The sequence below is a fragment of the Artemia franciscana genome, chromosome 10, assembly GCF_032884065.1.
Source record: "Artemia franciscana chromosome 10, ASM3288406v1, whole genome shotgun sequence".
In the NCBI taxonomy this organism is placed as follows: Eukaryota; Metazoa; Arthropoda; class Branchiopoda; order Anostraca; family Artemiidae; genus Artemia; species Artemia franciscana.
Window position 1 is genome coordinate 40,902,628 of NC_088872.1, and position 20,089 is coordinate 40,922,716.

At 33.9% G+C, this 20,089-nt stretch overlaps 1 protein-coding gene across 1 annotated transcript in view; it reads right to left on the reverse strand.

Moving 5' to 3' along the window:
• LOC136032195 (poly(3-hydroxybutyrate) depolymerase-like) overlaps positions 1–20,089 on the reverse strand; it is a 283,620-nt gene that overhangs the window by 34,893 nt on the left and 228,638 nt on the right. The window contains exon 11 of the mRNA XM_065712402.1: positions 2,222–2,390. Within this exon, the coding sequence (XP_065568474.1) occupies positions 2,222–2,390 (169 nt within the window). The remainder of the gene's footprint in view (positions 1–2,221; positions 2,391–20,089) is intronic.

Genomic DNA, 20,089 nt, shown 5'->3' on the forward strand with positions numbered 1-20,089 from the left:
AAATAAAAAAGAAAACTAAAAAAAAGACAAAAAGAAAAACTAAAAAAAAGACAAAAAGACAAAAACTAAAGAAAAAACAAAAAAAAACTAAAAAAAGAAAGACTAAAGGGAAAAAGAAGAAAAAAAATAAAAATAAAAAAATAGTAAAAACTAAAAAGAAAAAACAAAAAAAACTAAAAAAACTAAAAAATAAAAAACACTAAAAAAAAAGTTAAAAAACCTAAATTAGGTAAAAACTAAAAAAACTAAAAAGAAAAAACTAAAAAAAAAACTTAAAAAAGAAAAATACTAAAAAAGAAAAAAACTAAAAAAGAAAAAAAAGGAAAAAACTATAAAAAAGAAAAAACTATAAAAGAACTAAAAATAAATGGCCAGATTAGGAATGTCCAATTTACGTCATCAATTCGATCCAAAAATGACATAGCGTTGCCGGGACCCAGAACACAAGGGGCAATAAGAATCCCTAGATAGATGCCTGCCGCGTGTCATGCTGGGGTGGCGAAGCTGCCGGGACCCAGCACTGCCTGCGGTTAGAACAGATAGGACATTGAGAATCCATGTATAGAAGCCAGCCTCGTGCCATGCTGGGGCCCGGCGGCGAAGCCGCCGGGACCCAGCTAGTCTGATATATAAAATAATATGATGATATTATTTAGTTTTCCTTAGAGGACAATTTTAACTTCCTTGAAAAATTGGAACATTTTCGTGTTTTCTTTGTTTCTGAAACCTTCTAAGCATATTTTTTCAATCTAAAAAATAATTCGAACTAATTTTTTTTAGGCTTTTCCAAGTAGGAACTGATTGATGCCCAGGTTTTGGTTTTTCTTTAACCATTCAAGTATAAAAGTTTCCCAATAAAAATAATGTCGGAGATTTTACAATTTTAAAATCTTAATTTTAAAATTTTAAGGATTTACCGCAGAGAAACATGGAGTTTACTAGTGAAAAAAAATTGATTCAAAAAATTTTATTCTTTTTATTGATTCAAAATTTCATACATAAATTTCATACAAGTTTTTGTTTTTTTTCACCGGCGCATTTTTTATGTGGTAAGAGCAGGTAAACACAGAAAAAGAATGAAGAATAAGGGGTTACTTTATTTTCCTTCCTGACATACACTTATCAAGCAATATAGTCAGTTAAAGAAGGCTTGACGAGCAACGCCTCAAAAATTAATCAATGAAGTTAAAGTACACTTTTTGACATTGAAGTGTAAGACAGTAATCTCCCTTTTTCTCTTTAGGGTAAGTTTCGCTCTAGCAATTCTGGCCCAAGTCATTCCGGAAACTTTCTTAAGAGTTTAAAAATTATGCACTAACTAAAATTCTGATGTATTCTACTAGTGAATACCAGTGATAATGAGCGATCTAAATATATGACATAAGTTATACAAAATAAAATGAATAAAAAGAATAGCGCTCTTGAAAATAAGCTTGACAGGAAAAGGGGGGGGGACTGGATAAAGTCAGAATAGGATGTTTTCAGTTGGTTTTAAAATTTCAGAGGCAAACCTGTGAAATGAATGAAAAATTATTTTCTAAACTTGAAATAATTTGTGTAATTTTTAGCTATTTTAACTAAATCCATGATAGGTTCTATCCCTATTCCCCCAATGATTCCTCGATTGAATATTTACATTATTCAAGATTTTTACTCAACATTAGAAAAGATCTGTTAAATGGTGCATATCTGTACCTTGTATCAAAGTTTGTCTTTATAAAACCTAATATCTCTATAATTTATCTAAAACAAAGTTACATAGAAATCTTAGAAATAAAAAGCAATTCTAAATAAGGCAGAAGAGTAAAACATAAACACAACAGGTGTAGGCTATTTACAAATAAGCTTAATAGGAGAAAAAAGGAGCAGGGAAAGACACTACTGAAGAAATTTGAGGAGGACGATCGAGCACAAAGACGAGAATAAGAAGAAAGAGAGTAAGCAGAAAAATATGTTGTCAATATCAGCAAAAATAAAATAATTGAAGCCACACGTCATCAGACTTCAGACTAAAGCCAAAAAAGTAATAGTAAATGGATAAGGAAAAAAACCTGTAAGAAATTATATTGTTAACAATTTTGTATTAAAACTAGAATTACATTAAAAAAACTGGAAACATTAGAAACTAGAAGTCTCAGTTACACGACATAAAAAAGAAAGTTATACACATTTATGTTCTTAATATATAGGGAAGAAAAAATAGTACTAAAAGTTCACTGACCTTTAAGAATATGCAGACGGACGGTTGCTTTGTCGCTATTTGCTGGTTGACAAGTGTAGTTCCCAGAATCGGACATCACAGCTTGTCTGATTGACAGAGAGCTTACAGTAATATCGTTTTCTAATAAAGACATTCTTCTTTCTTGGCGGTCGTTATTGAAATGGATCACCTGGAAGCAGAAAATGAAGGTAGAAGGTGACTTGAGACTGAAATCGGTTATGCTTTATATTTCTTTGATCAAATCAGGGAGAAATATTACTTCCATAAAAGTCAGCCTGATATATTTAAGGAGATCAACGAATGGAATTAAAACAGCAAAACCACGAATACTGGATCTTTTGGTGCTTTATGTCTGGTTTTCGACACAAACAAAAGTAAAAAAAAAGCTAAATTTGATGCCATATGCGTTTTTGATGGTGTTTTTTTTTTTAGTATTGTCTGAACATTTGACAACTTCACTTATATTTATCTCCTTGGTTTTGTCCATGTCTTCTTGGTTTTAAAGGCTCCATTTGGAACCAGCACTTTATGACCATAAATTTAAGACAGCATCTTCTCCGCTTACGTCCCTGAAAGTACTGATCAAAAAAGCTATTTAACAGTTATTTTTCATAAATAATAATTAGAATAAAAAATCAACACAGAACACATTAGCTATTAACTTTTAGATATCAATTTTTTTTCAGGACCAGATAGAATAAGTGCGGGACCCGATTGGATATTTTTTGCTGGACCCTCTGTGTATATTGTATATTTAATTAAAATATACTTGCATAATAGTTAACGAACGTAAAATAGTTCACGTGCGTAGTGCAAAATCTCTCTAATATAGGACAATCCCGATTAAGTTAAATAAATTTGACCCTGAACTTTTACGGGTATCAGTTTTCTCTATTATAAAGAGTATATTATTTAATAAAAAAAAAAGATTAAAAAATCTCATCCAGCAACGCAAACTTAGAATAGTTCTTGTAATTTTTTGAATAACTCATAATTTGTCCCTTATAGTCAGAAATAATTTGCTTTAATTTTCTAAATATCTTTCATTTTGATGGTAACGAACAATCCTTTCAAATGCGGGACCAGATTGGGCCCAAATGCTCCAATCACCCTTTATCCGGCCCTGAATTTCTTGTGTTTTTGAAGAAGCCATGAGACCCAAAAGATCGCAGCTGCTAGATAAATACATTCCATTCCATTTCCCACGTAATACTAAGGGAAAGTTTGGACCTAGCCAATCGCGTCAGGGATACATAGATATCTGATAAAACTGTGTTTTTGAATGAACTATGAATTTCTTATATTAGAGATAATAGTCTTCTAAATGCTGATAATAGCAGACGTAGAAACGTATGATATTTTGTAAAGTGATTGCAGCGATTATTTTTACAGCTTTGGAAAAAAAACTCTTTGTGTTTTGTTACGTAAAGGGTTTGGAGCAGTTCGTGGTAGCGAACTGTAAGTAAGGAGTGACTCGGCTCAATAGCAATCGAAACTCTAAAAAACATAATTTTAATATAAATAGATACAACAAATGAATCAAATTATTATGCTTATTCCAAATATATAGATTCGTCAAATTTACTGCTACCCATTAGAAGTTATGTTTCTGAGAAAATTTGCCTGATTTTTACATAGGGAGGAAACATCCCCTAAAACTAAAGGAATCCTAATTAAAACCACACCGTCAGATTCAGCGAACCAGAGAACTCTACTGTAAAAGTTTCAAGCTACTATCTGTAACAATGGAGAATTTTACTATTTTTGCCAGAAGACAGATCATCGATGCATTTTTTTTCTCAGGGATTCAATCAAGATGACGGTCCTAAAAGAACGGGAGAGGGAGCAGTCAAACGGAAGTTAAAAGTTCAAGTGCTCTTTTTTAGTGACCAAAAAGATTGGAGGTTAAGTGCGTCTCCTCCCACGCCCATTTCCCCCCAAAATTATCTTACCAAAATTTTGAGATAGTCATTTTGTTCAGTTTAGTTGAAAGATCAAATAATTATTTCTTTAGGCGTAAAATGACCCCCACAGTCCTTGGGAGAGCCTGTAAGTTATGAAATTTGCCCATTGTCTGTATATAGTATTTGTTATAAGGAAGTACCCAGACATTTTTTTTAGGGGGGATGCGCTTGACAAGGATTTCTATAGGGAGACTCTTAGGGAGCGAAATTTTGGGGGCTGAATATTCCAGGGGAAATGCTACTCTGGGGGGATTACACAGAATTACAATATGAAATTTCTTCTTAATTGTCTTACAATCTCTTTGTCAAATTTTTCATGTGAAGATGTTCCGGGGCAATTATCATGGGATTTTTTTCCGCATGTTTTGATTTCCAAAAAATAATTTCCACCGATGGGGGTATTTCTGGAGTGATCCAGACACCAATTAGATATTAAAGTCTTATTCAAATGAAAGAATGCTTGTGAAATTTTTTCAGGCTGAATCGACCGCAAGCAATTTTACATTGAGGGGGACTCTCAGTGAGGATGGAACTGTCTAGAGAAAATTTAACGGGGGGACCTACCTTACATTGGATGAAATTTCTATGTACGAGTTTTCCGGGAGGTGGAGGGGCATATTTCAAAGAGTTTGAGCAATATTTACCGGCATTAAATTAAAAATTAACCGAAATTACAGAAATACAGAAATAGTCTTAAGAGGTCTTAAAGAAAGGTCTTAAATAGTCAAAAATTTAATTAGTCTTTTAATTTTTAATTAAACAAACTCTCCTCTAGGGTACTGTGACCTTTGTTCTGTGCAATAAAGTTGTGAAAATAAACACGGGAGATACATTGCCCTTTAATCAGTCAACACCCCTTTGTCGAAGAAATTACAAATATAGTGTTATTTTTGAAATTTAAAATTAAAATAGAAACAATCAATTGTAATTGGCACCTTGATCGTCATTTGCACGCTTCCTATTTTGAACAAACTCAACATTCGATAAACTAGTTTTGTATATTTTTTTTTTAATCAGGCATTACTGATGATTTAATAATGATTAATTATTATTAATTAATTTATTAATTAATTTTATTAATTTATTAATATTTTTAATAATTTTATTAATTTATTAATTTTATTAATTTATTAATTATTATTTAATGATTAATTATTAATATATAGTCATTAATAATGATTAATGATTGATAAACCATAAAATTAATATTTTTTTTTCTTGAAATGTCTTCTAGTAGTTGCGGACATAAGACAAAATGCTTCTTTTCAGATATAGTACAACAGGATCAGATAAAGAAAGGATTGTCCTTTTAGAAATTAAACAAAAAGTTGGTTTTTTAACATAAAGTTAGAAGGAACATTAAAACTTAAAATGAACAGAAATTTTTACTTATATGAGGAGGTTTGCCCCTTCCTCAACACCTCGCTCTTCAGGTTAAAGTTTTTTTTAGTACTTTCAAAAAGAAGCTTATTACTGTTCTGAACGACCTTTGTGTTTCAGGAGTCGTTCTTAAGGAATTGGATCAAAATTTGAACTTTAGCGCAAAGAGCAAGCTGTTGAAAAGGGGGCAACCGCCCTCATATATGTAATAATTTCAGTTCCTTCTAAGTTTGAATTTTCCTCCTTACTTTCAGTTGAAAAAACTTGTTTTTTACATGGAAAGATGGCCTTCAAAATAACCAATTTTTTTTTTAAATTTAATTTCTGATACTTTTTTAAATAATGCCAGGCTCCACCTTCACAGGAAAATCCCCTCTCCCCACGGATATATCCCCAAGACAATTCAATCACAGTAAAAATTGACCCCGGAGAATTATCTTTAATATCTCCACGTGTAAAATTTAGTCGACATATAGAAAGCAAGACACAAAAAGAATTTCGTATAGGAATTCTTGCATATTCCCCCAGTATAAAATATCCCCTAAAAGCTCACTTTCTGGAAACTTCCCTCCCGTGGAAGATTTTTCCTATGGAAAACATCCAAGCAGATAATTCTCCCCCGCCCAAACTAAAAGTGTATGCATACTTTTCAATAACAAATACTATTCATAAACAATGGGCAAATTTTCCCCCGGGGTTGTGGGGCATCATATTATCTCAAAAGGCTTAATTATTAGGCCTTTTGACTAGGTTGAACAAAATAGTTATCTAAAAACTTTTTGGATGATTTTCGACAAAAAAGGGCGTCGGAGGGGGCCTAGCAGCCTTCCCAAAAAACTATAAAGTAAAATTAAGGTAAGTAAGGTTTCCTAAAGTAAGGAAAAACTTAGATCATATGTCAGAAGTATATAACTGTTAATATAAGATATTAGTTACTTTGTTATAGAATGACTGAATTGAAATGATGTTCCACTAAAAGTAACCTCAGTTCAAAACCTCTACAATTATTACATAAAATGCAAAAATATTTTACACTGTTTTTTCAACCGTTCTACCTTTTTGAAACGTAACTAGAAAAATACGTAAGAATTTTAAAATATTACATAAAGGATAAGTATGGTTTATTATAAATGGGAATTTGCAAGTTTAATCGGTATCTTGATTAATAGAGATAGCTGAAACCCATTAAAGATCAAAACCATGGTGTATAGTAGCTAAAAGTTAATATTAACTACATTTTAACAACTAATATTAACAAGTATATTTTTGAAATTTTGCTTTTCCGGGGTATGGTGCCATATTTGACTTATGTGCCTGATTCTGTGGGGTTCGTCTCTTACTATTTCAATTAAGAAGAATTCATAGTCTTTTTCATGTTTATAATCATCCTTCAAAAACGTGTCTCGTCAATATACTGTCTATATAGTGCCATATAGTGCCCATATCTTTCTTTTCCGTAATTGATGCTGTGGAAAGTTTAAAATATGATTCAATAGATAAGGGTGGTACTTCTAAGATGCATATGCTGATTGAATGCACCCCCCTTATGTCTCACCTTGAGCTTCTTTTTCAAATGTATCTGTGTACATCAAGCGTACCCGAGAGTTTTCTATGCGGCACTATTTCGTCAATTTTAAAAATGGGAAAGTCACCGACTGATTTCTCCTTCTATCGACCTATTACTGTTTCTTGTAACATTAGCCAGGTTTTTGAGTGAATCCTTCTACCTTTTCTGACTAAAAATATTAATGAGGGTGAGAACCAATTTGGTTACCGGAGTGGGGTGGGATGTCAGCATGCGTACAAGATTTTGTCTTCTTTACTGGTTGATAATTCCTACAAGGGAAATGATCTTTATATTTGTGCTTTGGAACTTTTGGAAGCGTTTGATAGTGTGGTCCATACTCAGCTCCTTTTTTCTCTGTTTAATTCTGGGATCAATGTCCTTGCTGTAATGCTTCTTAGGTTTTGGTATTCAAATTCTTTCCTTCAATTAAGACCTGCACCAGACACTACTATAAGGGTACGAAGAGGAGTTAGGCAGGGTGGTGTTCTGTCCACCACGCTTTTTAAAATTTGTGTTTCTAGTGTGCTGGCTTCAAGATTTCAGCTACTTACGTTTCTGGTATTGTTTCTTATCTTGTATGTTTCTTATATTGTATTTTTTTTATCTTGCGTATGCTGACGACTTGCTTCTGCTTAGCTGTTCCAAAAAGGGTCCGCCACCGCGGTTTTGGTATTCAAATTCTTTCCTTCAATTAAGACCTGCACCAGACACTACTATAAGGGTACGAAGAGGAGTTAGGCAGGGTGGTTTTCTGTCCACCACGCTTTTTAAAATTTGTGTTTCTAGTGGCTTCAAGATTTCAGCTACTTACGTTTCTGGTATTGTTTCTTATCTTGTATGTTTCTTATATTGTATTTTTTTTATCTTGCGTATGCTGACGACTTGCTTCTGCTTAGCTGTTCCAAAAAGGGTCCGCCACCGCGGTTTTGGTATTCAAATTCTTTCCTTCAATTAAGACCTGCACCAGACACTACTATAAGGGTACGAAGAGGAGTTAGGCAGGGTGGTGTTCTGTCCACCACGCTTTTTAAAATTTGTGTTTCTAGTGGCTTCAAGATTTCAGCTACTTACGTTTCTGGTATTGTTTCTTATCTTGTATGTTTCTTATATTGTATTTTTTTTATCTTGCGTATGCTGACGACTTGCTTCTGCTTAGCTGTTCCAAAAAGGGTCCGCCACCGCGGTTTTGGTATTCAAATTCTTTCCTTCAATTAAGACCTGCACCAGACACTACTATAAGGGTACGAAGAGGAGTTAGGCAGGGTGGTGTTCTGTCCACCACGCTTTTTAAAATTAGTGTTTCTAGTGGCTTCAAGATTTCAGCTACTTACGTTTCTGGTATTGTTTCTTATCTTGTATGTTTCTTATATTGTATTTTTTTTATCTGGCGTATGCTGACGACTTGCTTCTGCTTAGCTGTTCCAAAAAGGGTCCGCCACCGCGGTTTTGGTATTCAAATTCTTTCCTTCAATTAAGACCTGCACCAGACACTACTATAAGGGTACGAAGAGGAGTTAGGCAGGGTGGTGTTCTGTCCACCACGCTTTTTAAAATTTGTGTTTCTAGTGGCTTCAAGATTTCAGCTACTTACGTTTCTGGTATTGTTTCTTATCTTGTATGTTTCTTATATTGTATTTTTTTTATCTTGCGTATGCTGACGACTTGCTTCTGCTTAGCTGTTCCAAAAAGGGTCCGCCACCGCGGTTCTGGTATTCAAATTCTTTCCTTCAATTAAGACCTGCACCAGACACTACTATAAGGGTACGAAGAGGAGTTAGGCAGGGTGGTGTTCTATCCACCACGCTTTTTAAAATTTGTGTTTCTAGTGGCTTCAAGATTTCAGCTACTTACGTTTCTGGTATTGTTTCTTATCTTGTATGTTTCTTATATTGTATTTTTTTTTATCTTGGGTATGCTGACGACTTGCTTCTGCTTAGCTGTTCCAAAAAGGGTCCGCCACCGCGGTTTTGGTATTCAAATTCTTTCCTTCAATTAAGACCTGCACCAGACACTACTATAAGGGTACGAAGAGGAGTTAGGCAGGGTGGTGTTCTGTCCACCACGCTTTTTAAAATTTGTGTTTCTAGTGGCTTCAAGATTTCAGCTACTTACGTTTCTGGTATTGTTTCTTATCTTGTATGTTTCTTATATTGTATTTTTTTTATCTTGCGTATGCTGACGACTTGCTTCTGCTTAGCTGTTCCAAAAAGGGTCCGCCACCGCGGTTTTGGTATTCAAATTCTTTCCTTCAATTAAGACCTGCACCAGACACTACTATAAGGGTACGAAGAGGAGTTAGGCAGGGTGGTGTTCTGTTCACCACGCTTTTTAAAATTTGTGTTTCTAGTGGCTTCAAGATTTCAGCTACTTACGTTTCTGGTATTGTTTCTTATCTTGTATGTTTCTTATATTGTATTTTTTTTATCTTGCGTATGCTGACGACTTGCTTCTGCTTAGCTGTTCCAAAAAGGGTCCGCCACCGCGGTTTTGGTATTCAAATTCTTTCCTTCAATTAAGACCTGCACCAGACACTACTATAAGGGTACGAAGAGGAGTTAGGCAGGGTGGTGTTCTGTCCACCACGCTTTTTAAAATTTGTGTTTCTAGTGGCTTCAAGATTTCAGCTACTTACGTTTCTGGTATTGTTTCTTATCTTGTATGTTTCTTATATTGTATTTTTTTTATCTTGCGTATGCTGACGACTTGCTTCTGATTAGCTGTTCCAAAAAGGGTCTTTCCCAAATGATCTCTACAGTGTCTGATTTTTTTCTGATATTGGCCTGAAAAAAAACTGAAAAAACTGAAAAAAAATAAAATAGATAAAATAAAAAAAGAAAAATTAAAAATAAAAAAACTAAAAAAGAAAAAACCTAATAAACAAAAAACTAAAAAATAAAATAAGTATAAAAAGTAAAAAAATAAAAAGTAAAAAAATAAAAAATTTAAAAACTAAAAAAGGAGAAAAACTAAGAAATAAAGAAGAAAAAGAAAACTAAAAAAAAGAAGAAAAACACTTAAAAAGGCAAAAACTAAAAAACCTAAAAAGAAAAAAGATAAAACTAAAAAAATAAAAAAATAAGAAAAACTAAAAAAGAAAACAAATTAAAAAAAGAAGAAACTAAAAAAAGAAAAAATGAAAAAGAAAAAACTAAGAAAAAGAAAAACTAACAAAGAAAAAACCTTAAAAGAAAAAACTAAAAAAAGGAAAATTAAAAAAACTAAGAAAAGGAAATTCAAAAATAAAAAAATAAAAAACTAAAAAAATTAGAAAAGTAAAAGAAAAAAGAAAATAAAACTAAAAAAGAAAAAAACTAAAAAGGAAAACTAAAAAAGAAAAAAAAACTAAAAAGAAAAACTAAATAAGAAACAACTAAAAAAGATAAAAACTAAAAAAATAAAAAATAAAAAGACTAAAAAACAAACAAACAAACAAAAACAGAAAAAGAAGAAACTAAAAAAAAGCAAAAACTAAAGAAAAAGAAAAAATAAAAAGAAAAAATGAAAAAACTAAAAAAGAGAAAAACTAAAAAAGAAATATTAACCCACCAAAGCTGTGCAACGGCAAGCGACTTGCCGTAAAAAAAAAACAACAATGGAAAACGTAATAGAGGCAACAATCTTGGCAGGGCCTTCCGAGGGTGAGGCTGTTCTTATTCCTCGCATTCCCGTAATTCCAACGGATCTTCCTTTTCAATTTAAAAGATTGGAATTCCCAATTCGATTAGCATTTGCAATCACCATCAACAAAGCTCAAGGGCAATCATTAGAAAAATGCGGTATAGATCTTAATACGGATTGTTTTTCCCATGGACAATTAAATGTTGCATGCTCAAGAGTCGGTAAACCGGACAATCTCTTTATATGCACAGACAATGGAACAGCGAAGAATGTTGTATATCCACAAGTTTTTACGCAGTTAAAAATTAGCACATATCCGTTGTATATACATATGTTGTATATCTGTAAGTTTTACGCAGTTAAAAATTATTAACATGCGTACATGTTACTGGGGCACGTAACGCTAAAGCAACGCATGGCAGGGGTGTTACAAACTGTTGAAAACACCCCCAAAAAAGCAAGTGGTGTAGCGAAAATAGCTTTATTAAATTCATTATATCAGCGAGCCCTACCGTAGAATTTTCTAGATCCAATCAACATTGCAATAATTAAATTACAATAAAATTGCAATGAAATAAAATTACTTTAAAATTGTAATAAAATGTTTTGCAATATGAGGAAGCTTTCATTTCAGTAATTTTCAAAAGTGAAAATTGAGGCTCATATTAAATTCATAGTAAATTAAAATCACAGTAAAAAACTGGTAATTGCAAAAATATTTGAATATATTTTGATAATGGATAAAAGCAATTCAGAAATATTAAAAGGGAAAACCAAAATTTTGAAGCTTAGTAGGAATTATTCTTATAAATTGGATTTGCTTTAATAATCAAATATCTTTGAAAAAACTGCAATATGAAAAGACAGCCCTACAATGTTACCAAAAATTGAACACCAGGCCGAAACACCGGAGCACGAAAACCAGGCGTACGGCTCAAAGAGAAAGGGCCAGATTAGGATGTCCAATTTACGTCAACGAAGGCGTGTCGAGGAGCCAAGAGAGCAACGTGAAATCAAACTTGCAGTTGACAGGGAAAGTAAAAAAAGAAGGCATGTCGAGGAACTACCAAAGCAACGCGAAACCACGCTTGCGGCTGATAGAGACAGTAAAAAATAAAGGCGTGTCGAGGAACCAGGAGAGCAATGCGAAACAAGACTTGATGCTGAAAGAGAAAGTAAAAAAAGAAGGCGTGTCGAGGAGCTACCAGAGCAACACGAAACCAGGCTTCCGGCTGAAAGAGAAAGTAAAAAAGGAGGTGTGTCGCTGTATTACAAAATCAATGCGTTTATAATTGCCTGGGGTTCAAGTACTGCCCTTCCGATGATTATAGCCTGATTCAAGATATTCAAATCGGGACTATGTCTGAAATTTTACCCAATTGCAAGGCCTTGAAATTTAATGGTAAAAAATGGGAATGTGTTGCACCTCAGGAAAAGTTAAGCTTCCTCAACTGGCTGCACCACCAGAGCAATTGAAAACTTTGCTTACTAGTTATACGTCTAAATCGAAGCGTTTTTCATCAAACATCAGGAAATATAACTCATGTTTCCAAATGACGTCGTTTGGGGCCCAAATTGAAGATTAAGGTCATTTTATGCCTACTTTCAAAGTAAAAGGGCAAATTTACCATAGAGCAGGTTCCCTTCTACCAGTCTCAGGTGAGCATCACAAATTTTTGCAATTGTACTTCATCGGTGATAGCAATGCTGAATTGAATGCACGTTGCAAATTTTCTCCCGACATTGAAAGGACTATCGTTTCCAGATGCAACATCTTTTCCACGAAAATAATAATTTAGTGCGTCTGTTCAAAACAGCAATCGGTTTGATGCCTACTGATACGCATTAAATTGTTATTTACCATGACAAAACGCCTACTGGTGAACATGTGCGTAGATACAATGCTCCAAATATCAACGGAGTGGCAATCGTTATGTTCGGTGATCAGTTCTTACCTAGAGATATTATTCTCCATAGGCGAAACGCTAAGCTGCCAAAAATTGCTGAAACTCATCGATGATACGATGCCCTACAATATCCTATCATTTTTGGGATGGAGCCGACGGCTATCACTTTAATATTAAATTGATAAATCCAGCCACTAGCAAAGAAATGGATAAGAAATGCAGCGCGATGAACTATTATGCCTATAGACTAATGATTTGTCAGGATGAAGAGAATTATATTTTAAAATGCTACCAATTGTTTCACCAATACATCATTGATATGTATTCAAAGATTGAATAAGAATGTTTGCTATTCATCCGTCTAAATCAGACCAAGCTCCGCTCTGAACAATACATTCATTTGCGAGATACAGTTGTAAATGGCGGTAATACCACTAACATTGGAAGAGTAGCGATTTTACCTTCGTCATATGCTGGCAGTCCGCGTCATATGTATGAGTATGCTCGAGATGTCATTGCGTATATTCGTCTCTATGGTCGTCCAGATTTATTTATTACACTTACATGTAATCCATCTTGGGACGAGATACAGCAACTTTTACTTCCTGAACAATCGCCGGCTCATAGACATGACATTACGGCCCGTGTCTTCCGACAAAAGTTGAAATCACTGATAAGAAAACAAAAGGTTGAAGCTTAGTAGAAATTATTGTTATAAATTGGATTTTCTTTAATTATCAAATATTAAAAAAAACTGCAATATAAAAAGACAGCAAATTGTCTGCAGTTAGTATACAAGGGACAATGAGAATCCATATATACGAATATAGAGGTTCGTTACGTAAGTTAATTCGTAAGTTACGTATATTTCTTATTAATAAAAACGCTCGTAAAAAATTTAAAGTTACAACTGCCTTTTTAAGTAACCAAAAGATTGGAGGGCAACTAGGCCTCTTCCCCCAACCCTTTTTCCCAAAATCGTCCGATCAAAACTAAGAGAAAGCCATTGAGCCCCAAAAAAATAATATGCAAATTTCGTTTTAATTATTCATGTGCGGAGAGCCAAAATCCAAACATGCATTAATTCAAAAACTTTCAGAAATTTAACAAAAAGACAAGTTGTTTTAACTTAAAGTAAGGAGCGCCATTAAAACTTAAAACGAACAGAAATTACTCCGTATATGAAAGGGGTTGTTCCCTCCTCGACGCCCCGCTCTTTACGCTAAAGTTTTTCACTGTTTTAAAAAGTAGAGTTGAGAAAAAGAGTCAATCTTTAGCGTAAAGAGCGGGGCATTGAGGAGGGGACAACCCCTTTTATATACAAAGTAATAAGTAAAAAGATCCAGATTGGCTATGCAAAGATTGTTGCAAACAGATGGAAGTATAATAGACGTGCGCTTGTCGAACTTTATTCTAATTTCTGTGATCATTCAGTCCTTTATGCTTCAGGTCTTTTCCCCCTTTTTAACAAAGGTAATTTAAAAAGATCCAGGCAAATTATTTCAAATTTTGCAAATTTCTTCTGTATCTTCAACCTTGGACAAAAACCGGATTCTCGTTAGCAAATTTTCAGTTCCTAAAATAACTTTAAAGTTGGATATCTTACACATAATACTTTCCAGTACAGCTTCTGCGCGCCTATCCCCTCACCACCGTCTTATTCGTTTCTTTCATTGATTTAGTGTGTATATTTGTTTTTCTCTTTCTGTTTTTTTATTTATTCTTACACTGCCACATTTACTTAATGTATCATATGAGTAATAAATAAATTATTGTCATTATTATTACTATACTAGCTGTTGTGGTGGCGCTTCGCGCCACCCCAACACCTAGTTGGTGGGGGCGCTTCGCACCCCCCCAATCCACCCCGCGCGCGTAAGACGTTACGCGCCATATTAGTTACCCGCCATTGTAGTTGTGTCCCTGTGTACCACCTATGAATATAGATAGATTTATATATGTGTTTTGAACTACGTAAAACTTGCGAATATACAACATTCTTGGCTTTCCCATTGTCTGTGCATATACAAAGCCTTATGTACTTATAATGACGTCATATGCAAACGCTCTTTTTAAAAACAAACAAACATGCATACACACAACTCGTTTTTATATAGATAGATAGATAGATAGATAGAATTCAAATTAACTGCGTAAAACTTACAATATACAACATTCAAATATACAACATTCTTCGCTGTCCAATTGTCGCTGCATATAAATAGATTGTCAGGTTTACCGACCCTCGAGCTTGCAACGTACAATTGTCCATGGGAAAAACAATCAGTATTAAGATCTATACCACATTTTTCTAATGATTGACCTTGAGCTTTGTTGATGGTGATTGCAAATGCTAATCGAATTGGGAATTGCAATACTTTAAATTGAAAAGGCAGATCTGTTGGAATCATGGGAATGCGAGGAATAAGACCAGCCTCACCCTCAAAAGGCCCTGTCAAGATTGTGGCCTCTATTACTTTTTCCATTGTTTTTTTTTTTACGGCGAGTCGCGTGCCATTGCAAAGCTTTGGTGGGTTGATATTTCTTAACAGTATTATTGGTATGCCTATTTTTAGTTGTAGCGCGTGTGGTGGAAACCCTGAAAGATCCACGGAATTTAAAAATTCAGATGGATAATTAACCGCCTCATTTGGTTCCAAAACTGTGTCAACTGACTTGTAAAGGACTGTCTAGTCTCGAATCTTGGTCAAAACAATATTGTTGATTTCGTGGACATCTATATTTTTGGGTGCAAGAATCGCTCTTTCACTTAGCCATTTATTATTTTTATAATTGTTTAGAATATTCGGAAATACTTTTTCAATCAATTCATTTTTGGACGTCACTAAATTACAGAATTCAGCAGGTAGTTGTATACGTCCTGAAATTGAGTCTAATGGGAGCTTTCCGTTTCCAATTGCCAGCAATTGATCTGAAAATGTTTGACCAGAGTCATCATTTTGCAATCGGACACGCATATTTGTAGTTAATTTTAATGTTTTTACGTGTGCCCATAAATTAGAATTTTTGCAGGGAAGCATTCATTTCGTCTGCAGGGGTTGATCTAGGTATTATAGGTAATGCTTGCCTGAAATCTCCCGCAAGCAATATTAATGTGCTGCCAAAGGGTTACGAATTCCCTCGCAAATCTTTCAAACATTGATCCAGAGCCTCGAGCGATTTTTTGTGTGCCATTGTGCACTCGTCCCAAATAATAAGTCTGCATGGACTGCATTTCTCATTCATTTCTTTGTTAGTGGCTGGATTTATCGATTTAATATTTTAAGTGATAGCCGTCGGCTCCATCCCAAAAAAATGATAGGATATTGTAGGGCATCGTAGTATCGATGAGCAGCAAGTCTGGTTTCGTGTTGCTCTGGTAGTTCCTTGGCACGCTTTCTGTTCTTACTTTCTCTATGAGCCGAAAGCCTGTTTTCTTGCTGTTCTTGTGATTCCTCGGCATGCTTTCTTTTCTTACTTTCTCTATCAGCAGCAAGTTTTTTTGCATAGACTCTTTGAGCAGCTTCCTCGGCTGTTGCCATTGTAGGTTCTTCAGTCATTTTACAATTAAACATTTTTCCGTGAACGAATGTCTTAAATACCTTTAATGACGTCATCGTCATAACAAACATGACGACAACTAACTTCATGACGACATGACATGATGACATGACGTCACTCGACAGACACACAGACAACTTATCTATATATATATATATATATATATATATATATATATATATATATATATATATATATATATATATATATATATATATATATATATATACTAGCTGTTGGGGTGGCGCTTCGCGCCACCCCAACACCTAGTTGGTGGGGGCGCTTCGTGCCCCCCCCCCAAGCCCCCCCGCGCGCGTAAGTCGTTACGCGCCATATTAGTTACGCGCCATTGTAGTTGTGTCCCTATGTCCCGGTCGTCATTTGTGTCCCGGTGTCCCAGTCTGTGATTTCTCTTTGAGTGTCCCGGTCGTCATTTATAAAAATGACGACAACTAATTTCATGACGTCAGCCGATACAACATTCTTTGCTGTCCCATTGTCTGTGCATATAAATAGATTGTCAGGTTTACCGACTCTTGAACATGCAACATATAATGGTCCATGGGAAAACAATCCGTATTCAGATCTATACCTCATGATTCTAATGATTGCCCTTGAGCTTTGTTGATGGTGATTGCTAATCGACCATTCCCTGAGTCGCCATCGTCATTTATATATCCCCCTGTGCACCCCGGCGTCCCCTTCTTAGTTATGTCCCTGTGTCCCGGTCGTCGTCATTTATACTCCCTGTGTCCCGGTGCTTTGTTGATAGATAATCGAACATTCCTTTTGTCCCGGTCGCTTTCTCTTTGAGTGTCGTCATTTATTTAGATTGTCAGGTTTACCGACTCTTGAACATGCAACATATAATTGTCCATGGGAAAAACAATCCATATTCAGATCTATACCTCATGATTCTAATGATTGCCCTTGAGATTTGTTGATGGTGATTGCTAATTGAACATTCCCTGTGTCCCGGTCGTCATTTATATTCCCAGTATTCCGGTCGTCATTTGTGTCCCAGTGTTTCCCTTTTAGTTTTTTTTTATTGGTTTTGACCTTTTTTTAGGTTTTTTAGTTTTTTTCTTTTTTCTTTTTAGTTTTTTTTTAAGTTTTTATCTTTTTAGTTTTTTTATTTTTATTTATATTTTTTTAGTTTTCTTTTTCTCCTTTATTTTTCAGTTTTTTTCCTTTTTTAGTTCTTTTAGTTTTTACCTTTTTTAGTTTTTTTTAGTTTTTTAGATGAAAATTTTTTTTAGTTTTTTTCCTTTTTTTCTTTTTAGTTTTTTATTGGTTTTTACCTTTTTTTTAGCTTTTTTAGTTTTTTTCGTTTTTTCTTTTTACTTTTTTTTTAGTTTTTATCTTTTTTATTTTTTTTTATTTTTATTCTTAATTTTATTAGGTTTCTTTTTCTCTTCTATTTTTCAGTTTTTTCCTTTTTTTTAAGTTTTTTTTTTAGTTTTTAGTTTTTTTAGTTTTTTTTTCCTTTTTTTCTTTTTAGTTTTTTATTGGTTTTTACCTTTTTTTTAGCTTTTTTAGTTTTTTTCGTTTTTTCTTTTTACTTTTTTTTTTAGTTTTTATCTTTTTTATTTTTTTTATTTTATTCTTAATTTTATTTGTTTTCTTTTTCTCTTCTATTTTTCAGTTTTTTCCTTTTTTTAAGTTTTTTTTTTAGTTTTTAGTTTTTTTAGTTTTTTAGTTTTTTTAGTTTTTTTAGTTTTTTTTTAGTTTTTAGTTTTTTTAGTTTTTTTTCCTTTTTTTCTTTTTAGTTTTTTATTGGTTTTTACCTTTTTTTTAGCTTTTTTAGTTTTTTTCGTTTTTTCTTTTTACTTTTTTTTTAGTTTTTATCTTTTTTATTTTTTTTTATTTTATTCTTAATTTTATTAGTTTTCTTTTTCTCTTCTATTTTTCAGTTTTTTCCTTTTTTTAAGTTTTTTTTTTAGTTTTTAGTTTTTTTAGTTTTTTTAGTTTTTTAGCTTTTTTATTTTTTTTATTAGTTTTTAGTTTTTTTTTGTAGTTTTTGCCTTTTTTTAGTTTTTTCAGTTTTTTTTTTAGTTTTTAGTTTTTTCCTCTATTGGCTGCACCACAAGAGCCATTACGTCAGAATCTAAGCGTTTTTTGTCAAAAACCAGAAAATACAACTCATGTTTCCAAATGACGTCGTTTGGAGCCCAAATCGAAAATCCAGATCAATATATGTCTACTTTCAAAGTAAAAGGGCAAATTTATCATAGAGCAGGGTCCCTTCTACCATTCTCAGGCGAGAATCATAAATTTTTACAATTGTACTTCATCAGTGATAGAAATTCTGAATTGAATGCACGTTGCGAAATTTCTCCCAACGTTGAAAGCACAATCGTTTCCCAATTGCAACATCTTTTCCACGAAAATAATAATTTAGTGCGTCTGTTCAAAACAGCCATCGATTTGATGCCTACTGATACGCATAAATTGTTATTTCCGCTGACAAAACGCCTCCTGGCCAACATGTGCGTAGTTACAATGCTCCAACTATCGACGAAGTGGCAATCGTTATGGTCAGTGATCAGTTTTTACCTCAAGATATTATTCTTCATAAGCGAAACGCTCAGTTGTTAAGAATTGCTGAAACTCATCGATGCTACGATGCCCTACAATATCCTATCATTTTTTGGGATGGAGCCGACGGCTATCACTTTAATATTAAATTGATGAATCCAGCCACTAACAAAGAAATGAATAAGAAATGCAGTGCAATGCATTATTATTCCTATAGACTAATGATTCGGCAGGATGAAGAAAATTATATTTTAAAATGCCGTGAATTGTTTCACCAATTCGTCGTTGATATGTATGCTAAAATTGAATCAGAACGTTTGCTATATATCCGCCTGGATCAGACCAAGCTCCGCTCTGAACAATACATTCATTTGCGAGATGCAGTTATAAATGAAGGTAATACCACAAACGTTGGAAGATTAACAATTTTACCTTCGTCATATGCTGGCAGTCCCCGTCATATGCATGAATATGCTCAAGATGCTATTGCGTATGTTCGTCTCTATGGTCGTCCAGATTTATTTATTACATTTACATGTAATCAATCTTGGGACGAGATACTGCAGCTTTTACTTCAAGGACAATCGGCGGTTCATAGGCATGACATTACGGCCCGTGTCTTCCGGCAAAAGTTGAAATCACTGATAAACTACATTGTAAAACTTGAAGTGTTTGGGTCAGTGCAATGCTGGATGTACTCAGTGGAATGGCAAAAACGAGGTTTGCCACACGCACATATACTAATCTGGCTACATAAAAAAATTACTTCGAACGAAATTGATGATGTGATTTCCGCTGAAATTCCTGATAAAAATGTCGATAAGGGGTTACATGATATTATTGTAAAAAATATGATACATGGACCTTGCGGTGCACTGAACGAAAATTCACCATGCATGGCCAAAGGAAGGTGCACAAAGCAATATCCTCGACTTTTAGTATCAAACACAATTACTGGCAATGATGGTTACCCACAATATAGAAGAATTCTAATTCTCCACAATAATTCTACTGAAGATTGCGGTAAAACAGCAATAATAAAGAAGCGTAACGGTACCACCATCGAAGTAGATAACCAGTGGGTTGTTCCATATTCCCCATTATTATCAAAAACATTTAATGCACACATAAACGTTGAATACTGTAACTCCGTAAAGGCAATCAAATACATATGTAAATACGTCAACAAAGGCAGTGACATGGCATTTTTTGGCTTGCAGCCCGAAATCAAAGATTTCGATGAAATCGTACAATATCAGGCTGGAAGATACATAAGCAGTAATGAAGCTGTTTGGCGAATTCTTTCATTTCCGATACATGAACGTAGTCCAGC